The sequence below is a fragment of the Monodelphis domestica genome, chromosome 6, assembly GCF_027887165.1.
Source record: "Monodelphis domestica isolate mMonDom1 chromosome 6, mMonDom1.pri, whole genome shotgun sequence".
NCBI lineage: Eukaryota > Metazoa > Chordata > Mammalia > Didelphimorphia > Didelphidae > Monodelphis > Monodelphis domestica.
The window spans coordinates 24880938-24889334 of NC_077232.1; the positions used below are offsets into that span (position 1 = coordinate 24880938).

The 8397-nt window shown below is 34.9% G+C and overlaps 1 protein-coding gene across 1 annotated transcript; it reads right to left on the reverse strand.

The window, feature by feature from the left end:
* Positions 1-1039, reverse strand: LOC100618411 (olfactory receptor 4P4-like). The gene is given in 3 exon segments (XM_016422853.2): positions 1-273; positions 276-749; positions 752-1039. Coding segments are annotated over 3 exon segments (930 nt in total). The 5' UTR covers positions 1026-1039; the 3' UTR covers positions 1-91.
* Between the last annotated feature and the right edge of the window lie 7358 nt (positions 1040-8397).

Genomic DNA, 8397 nt, shown 5'->3' on the forward strand with positions numbered 1-8397 from the left:
ATTTGCCCATGAGGCCTCTAATACATCTATGCTGAATGAGTTGGTATTGTATCATACATCAAGGCCCACAGTCAAAGTTCAGCAATGCCTTTTAGAGCAATTGTTTTCTGCCTCCAAATAGGTTTCTGCTCCATACCTTCTTCATGGTATTTTTCATTTCTGAATTCTTTAAAGTGTAGATCAAGGGATTGAACATGGGAGCAATGATGGTATAAAACAGAGCCAAAACTTTATCCTCCTGGAATGTAGTGGCTGGTCTAATATAAATGAAAGGGAAGGTCCAAAGAACAGGACTACAAGAGTAATATGGGAACCACAAGTGGAAAGAGCTTTTTGGCAGCTCTCAGAAGAATGTGCCCGAAGAGTATATAAGATCACAGCATAAGAAGCCATAAGGACCATGAAAACCACTAATGCAATCATTCCTGAATTGGCTATTACTAAGAGACCCAAATTATAGGTGTCTGTACAGGTAAGTTTCAGCAATGGATACATGTCACAGAAATAGTGATCAATAGCATTGGGACCACAGAAAGGTAAGAGAACAGCAAGAAGAAACTGTGCAAATGAATGTACAAAACCTCCACCACATGCAGCCACAATCAATGCATTACACCTGTGTCTGCTCATGATAGTCATGTAGTGGAGTGGTTTGCAAATGGCCACATATCGGTCATAGGCCATCCCTGTGAGTATAAAGACCTCCACCCCTCCAAAGAAGTGCACAGTGAAGAGCTGGATCAAACAGTATAAGAAATACTCTTCCTTTCAGCCAATGTGTCACTGATGAGTTTTGGGGTTACCGTAGAGGTATAGCAAACATCAATGAAGGACAAATAAGCCAAGAAGAAATACATCGGTTGTTCAATAAGCTGGCTACATGTGATAGAGATGATGACAATGAAATTTCCCATCAAAATAGCTATGTAACAAAACAAGAAAATAACAAAGTACAGAATCTGAACCTGAATATTTGGGGAAAACCCCATAAAAATAAATTCAGTGACATTATTCCTATTGTTCATCTTCTTTTTAAGCATCAGAAAGTGGACATTTTTTTCTGAAAAAAAAAACATTAGACAACATCAGAAATGCTATGTCAGAAGTCCACCAATTACATTTCAGGGGAGAGTTTCATGAATATAACATTAGAGTCTATAATGATTGATTTAATGTATCACTTAGATATCCTGTGTTCAGGACACTTGGGGGCTTTATAAAATAGCACTGATTTCTGATCATTCACTTCACATGATCGCAGAATGCCAGAGTTGGACACAACACCTGCATAATTTTATCCAAACTGCAACAGAGCAAGAATCAGATAATTTCTCAAGTGGCCTTTTTGTTGCTTCTTAAATACCTCCTATGATATGAAACACAAAAATCTTATGAGCCAGATTAAATCAATTCTTGGGAGTTTTTCTAGTATAATTTCTTTATAAAAATTAATTAGCAAAAGTATTCATATGTGATAGCATCCTCCTCTTAGAAATGTGATGGTATAAGAGCAAAGATAGCATTAATTGTTGCTTTTTTAGACATGGAAAAATCAAGAATTTACTTTATGCAAATTTACATGTTTGTAATTCATTTTGTGGTTTTGCTTTTTCATGGGGTTTGGGGAGTGGAAATAGGATGAAGAAAATGTAGAACTGAAAATGCAACAAAGTCAAGGTGAAAAAAGTAGCATGAAACCAAACAAAAATCCATTAAGCTTTTATTTACTTAGCTTAGTCAAGGAATGGGTTCTATATATACACACATAAGCATGGGTATGTATATGTGTATATATACATGTGTATATATATACATATATACATGTTTATATGCATACATAATACATATATAATATACTAATAGAAATATGTGTGTATGCATACATATATATTTCCTGACTCTGACCCTCATTGGTCTTTTTTTTAACTGAGGCCAATTAGCAAGGCATGTAAAGAGATAGCATCTCTGTTTCCGTAAATGCAAAAATAATAATGTCTGCTGTATTTAGTTACTTGGTCATTGTGTGTTTCACTTTAAATAATGTGTGAACCAATGATATCCATTGATTTTTTCAGCCCACAACATCTTATGGTTCAGAAAGATCTTGTCAAGTTTGTATTCTTTATGAATAAAAATCACTCCTATAATATTTCCTATAAGTGGCCATCCAGCTCTTTTTTAAGTATCTCCACTGACAAGGAGCTCACTACCTTCGAAAGCATACTATATTAAACATCATCCAGACCAATATATTTATGATAGTTACATACAATAAAATAAACATATTGGTTAAATATATTTACTCTTTTGGATGTTTATTTTGTGTTTATATATGTTTAATTTCATTTTTAACTATTCTCAAATTTGTAGGAAATAGCAAAAAATATCAAAAGCCTTCTGCCTATGAATCAGAGATCTAGCATAATCCATTTTCCCCCAATGCATTACATTCCATTTTAATATAATTCTCATTTTTAGGATGTTTTGTATTTTTTTTCCTGAAAATCAAACTTAGTTTACTTCTTTACAATTTACTTATTACTTTTAGATTTCTTAACTTATATCTAAACAAAGTAAATTCATCTCTTCTAGTCTTTCAAAAATTAAAAAAAAAATTGTTATTATTATCTCAGGATTCATATATTTATGTTAGCTCATCCCACCAATGAGAAATCATTTTTTCTCCAATTGTTTAGATCTAGTTTTAATTGTGGAGCGTGTTTTGTAGTTTTGTTCATATAGTTCCTGTGTTGCTCTTAGCAGGTAGATTCCTAGGTATTTTATATTGTCTAGTTTGAGTTTAAATGGAATTTCTCTTTCTAATTCTTGCTGCTGAGATGGGTTGGAGATATATAGAAATGCTGATGACTTATTTAGGTTAATTTTGTATTGTGAATTTCAAAACTATTCCACCCTAATCAGACCATTCTTCAGAAGATCTGATTTAGCTATTTCCTCATCAATAACAATAGAGATACTTGGAATAACAGAATCAGTTCTTTCTTAGAAACTACATTTCTCCTCCCTTTTTAGTTAGGTATGTCTGCATTAAAATCAAGATTTAATTATCTGAGGAGATGGACTTCAAAAGACATGTGCAAAAAAAGGACAGACCTCTGGGCTGTCCTAACTCAAGCTTGAGCCATCATTGGCACATGTAAGATGCAGGAAGTGATGGAGAGAACAGCCTCTGGAGTTCTTATGACTTCCTGTGGAGAGGGCTAGAGTTCAGTTCAATTTGGGAACTTGAGCTTGGAGGAGCCTGGCAGATAGCTTTCCTTCAAACCGGTCATGTGAGTGATAAGGACTGACCTGTTTCTTTTCCTTGGCTTTCCAAGGCCTTAATGCCCTCTTTGGCTCAGCCTGAGGCAGAGTGGTTCTGAGTTAAACTCCTTTCCTTCTCTCCCTCTCTTTATCTCCCTCTAATATTTTCTTCCTCCTGTTGTAATTAAATCACCATAAAAATTTAGCAGCTGACTTGTATATTTTATTATTTGGGATTTCACTTGGCGACCAATTAAATTAAGATTTTTTTCAGTCTTAACTATAATATTCACCCTTTACAGTATCTTGTGTCTTTGCTAAAGTAGTTGATCATTTTGCCTAGCTTTTTGGTTGATTTTCTAGGATTCTTTCAGTAGACCATTATATCATCCACAAAGAGTGATACCTTGGTCTCCTCATTGCCAATTTTAATACCTTCAATTTCTTTTTCTTTTCTAATTGCTACTGCTAGAGTTTCTAGTGCAATGTTAAATAATAGAGGTGATAATGGGCATCCTTGTTTCACTTCTGATCTTATTAGGATGGCTTCTAGTTTATCCACATTGCAGATGATGTTTTCTGATCATTTTAGATATATACTGTTTATTATTTTTAGGAAAGGCCATTCTATTTCTATACTTCCTAGTGTTTTCAATAGGAATGGGTGTTGTATTTTATCAAAGGCTTTTTCGACATCTATTGAGATAATCATGTGATTTTTGTCAGTTTGCTTGTTAATATGGTCAATTATGTGGATACTTTCCCTAATATTGAACTATCGTTGCATTCCTGGTATGAATCCTACTTGGTCATAGTGAATAACCCTTGTGATCACTAGCTGGAGACTTTTTGCTAGTATCCTATTTAAGATTTTTGCATCTATATTCATTAGGGCAACTGTTCTATAGTTTTCTTTCTCTGTTTTTGACCTGCCTGGTTTCGGGATCAGTACCATATTTCTGTTGTCAAATTAATTTGGTAGAATTCCTTCTTTGCTTATTCTGTCAAATATTTTGTATAATATTGTTGTTAGTTGTTCGTTGAATGTTTGATAGAATTCATTTGTGAAACCATCTGGACCTGGGAATTTTCTTCTTAGGGAGTTCTTTGATGGCTTGTTCAATTTCTTTTTCTGATATGGGGTTGTTTAGATAATCTATTTCTTCCTCTGTTAGTCTAGGAAATTTACATTTTTGTAAGTAATCATTCATATCATCTAGATTGCCATGTTTTTAACCATATAATTGGGCATAATAGTTTTTTAAAGATTGCCTTAATTTCCTCTTCATTAGGGGTAAGGTTTACCTTTTCATCTTGGATATTGCCAATTTGTTTTTTTCTTTCCTTTTTTTATTTAGACTGACCAGTACTTTGTCTGTTTTATTTGTTTTTTCAAAGTACTAGCTAATATTCTTATTTATTACATCAAAAGATCTTTGACTTTCTATTTTATTAATTTCTCCACTGATTTTTAGGGTCTCTAATTTAGTCTTCATCTGAGGATTTTTAATTTGTTCACTTTCTAGTTTTTTAATTTGCATGCCCAATTCATTGACCTCTCCCCTTCTTAATTTGTTAATATATGAACTCAAGGATATAAATTTCCCCCTGAGAACTGCTTTGGCTGAATCCCATAGGTTTTGAAAGGTGTCTCATCATTGTCATTTTCTTCAATGAAGTTATTAATTGTTTTTTTTATTTATTCTTTGACTAACGAGATTTGGGGAATTGTATTGTTTAATTTCAAATTAATTTTTGCTTTACTTCTCCATGTACCCTTACTAATTATTATTTTCATTGCATTGTGATCTGAGATGGTTGCACTTAATATTTCTGCTCGTTTGCACTTATTTGCAATGTTTTTATGCCCTAATATATGGTCAATCTTTGTGAATGTACCATGTGCTACTGGAAAGAAGGTGCATTCATTTTTGTCCCTATTTATTTTTCTCCACATATCTACTAACTAATTTTTCTAATATTTCATTCACTTCTCTTACCTCTTTCATTTTTCTTTTTTGGTTTGATTCATCCAGTTCAGATAGAGAAAGCTTCAGGTCTCCCACTAGTATAGTTTTTCTATTTATTTCATCTTTGAGCTCCACTAGTTTCTCCTTTAGAAATTTGGATGCTATGCCATTTGGTGCACACATGTTGAGTACTGATATTTCCTCATTGTCTATACTGTCTTTCATCAGTATGTAATTAGATTCCCTATCTCTTTTAACTAGATTTATTTTTACTTTGGCTATGTCAGACATCATGATTGCAACTCCTTCCTTCTTTTTTTCAGTTGATACCCAATAAATTTGGTTCTATCCTTTTACTTTCACCCTGTGCATATCAACATTCTTCATGTTTGTTTCTTGCAGGTTTTGTATTCTATGTTAGGTTTTGGATTCTAATCCACTTTGCTATTTGCTTGCATTTTATGGGTGAGTTCATTCCATTCCCATTCAGAGTTATGATTACCAGATTTATGCTTACCAGCATCTTGATTTCTATACCTAGTCCTGCCTTTTCTTCTTTCACTATTTCCTTCTACACCAATGTATGTTTTTAATCAGTCCCCCTAGTTCCCTTACTTATTTTACTTCCCTTTCTACCCCCCTCCATTCTTATTCCCTCCTTATTTTCTTTGCAGTCTTTTTAAAACTACCCCCCACCCTCTCCCTCCCTTATATTGATTTCCTCCCAATCAGTCTGTTTGTTACCCTTCTACTCCTCTATAGACCATGAATCTATTCTCTGCCCCAATGGATTGGATTGTTCTTCCCTCTTTGGGTCAATTTCAATGCCCATCAAAGTTGAGTATTTCCTGTCTCCAACCTCTTTATCCTTCCAGTGTTTTGATGTTCTTTCCCCTCCCTCCATGAGTTTCTTTGAGACATAAATTTCCCCCTTTTGTTTCTTTTCCCATTTATTTTACTATTAACCTCTTTTTTTACCTTTTTTTATATATACTAATTGTATATATATATATATATATATGTACATATATATATATATGTATTTATGCATACATATATCTATATACCCATTTATGTCTTGTTATTTCATCCTATAGAGTATGTCATTTTTCTCTCTAAGTGTAATCCTTCTAGCTGCCCAGGTGATGACAACAGTTTTTAAGAATTACCAATTACCTCTTTTCTTATAGGGATACATATCATTTTAACTTATTGAATCTCTTTTAAAAAAGAGGGTTTTTTAATTTTGTTTTTCTTTTTTCCCACTTTTTAAATTACTTTTTGATGGTTCCTTGAGTTCTGTGCTTGGACACCAAATTTTCTGTTCAGGTCTGGTCTTTTCTTTACAAATTCTTGGAATTCTTCTATTTTGTTGAATGACCATACTTTCCCCTGTAAGAATATAGTCAGTTTTGCTGGGTAGTTGATTCTTGGTTGTAGACCTAGTTACCTTGCTTTCCATAATATCATATTCCATGCCTTTCTGTCCTTCAGTGTAGATGCATCCAGATCCTGTGTTATCCTCACTGTGGTTCCATGGTATATGAATGACTTTTTCTTGGCAACTTGTAATATGTTTTCTTGGTCTGATAGTTCTTGAATTTGGCTATACCATTCCTGGGTTTTGTCAGTTGGGGATTAAGTACAGAAGGTGATCTGTGGATTCTTTCAATCTCCACTTTTCCCTCTTGTTCTTATATATTGGGTCAGTTTTCTTGAATAATTTCCTGTAACATTATGTCTAGACTTTTTTTTTTGTCATGGTCTTCTGATAGACCAATGATTCTTAAATTGTCTCTCCTCGAACGATTTTTTAAATCTTCTGTTTTGTGAATGAGATGTTTCACATTTTCCTCAATGTTTTCATTCTTTTGGTTTTGTTTTATAGTGTCCTGCTTCCTTCTGAGATCACTTAATTCTAGTTGCTCAATTCTGGTTCTTAATGACTGGATTTCATCCCTGGTTTTTTGGTCATCCTTCTCTTTCTGGTCTGATTTTCTTTGGAGGTCATCTTTCATACTCTTTGCCTCATCTTTCGTCTCCTTTGCCTCATTTTCAAGCTGGTTGATTTTGGTTCTCAAGACACTATTTATTTTTTCCAGATGACATCTTAGTTTTTAAGTTATTTTCCCAATTGTCTTCAGCCCCTCTTAAATGTGTTTTGAATTGCATTTTGAGTTCTTCCAAAGCCTGTATCCAATTTGCTGCTATTTCTAATTTTTCCTTTGCTGATCCCTCCCCATCTGTGTCATTCACTCTTTGATCATTACCTGTACAGAAGCTGTCTATTGTAATTTCTTTCTTCTTTTTCTGTTGTTTCTTCATATTTACCCCTTCTTTGCTCCCCATAGTTGTCTGTGTTCTTGCTCCTCTTATTTTTTTGGTTTTGGGGGTTTCTGTTAGTCTCCCCTCTTAGAGCTTTGAAAGAAGGTCTCTCCCTGCAGTTTGTGGGGGAGGGGTGTTGTAGTTTGAGCTTCCCTGTCCTCTGAAGGCTTTTGATGGGATTAAATTAAAGTCCAGAAGTCTGTGAAGCATGGTTGTTGAAGTTTGGGCTTCCCTGACCTCTGAAGGCTTTTGATGGGATTAAATTCAGCTGGGTTGGGCTGGATGTTCCCTGAGTCCAAAACCTCCTGGAAGGCTGGAACATTATGGAAGGTCTTCATAGCTCTGTCCAGGCTTCCAGCTCTGTACTCCCTCTCCAGCTCTATCCCCGTTACCTGTGTTTGAAGCTCTGAGCCTGGCACAGCTCTGCCCACATGGTACACCCTCCAAACCACTTCCTTTGCCCCCCAAGAGGTTCCCACTGCCTCTGGAGTCTTAGTGCTCTTGGTGGTGGTGGGGTATCCTGGGACCTTGCTTCTGCCTTCCCCTTAAACCTGAGTGTTCTTGGATTCTGACTTTTGGTGGGGTAGGGTGTACCTTTTGATTGAGTCCAGCCGAAGAGTTCCTTATATCTGTCTTATTAGGTTTGATTTTTCATTCTCCTAGGAGCAGTCAGTTTGTAATTGGTAATGAAGGGTTTTCAGAGGTCTGAACTTCTGCTGCTACTAAACCGTCATCTTGACTCCGCCCCCCATATATTTTTTAAATGACAGTTTTTCAGAATGTTAGAAGATTCTTGGTTGGGGAAAGTTCTTGGGCAAGTACAGCAATTAGGCAAAGA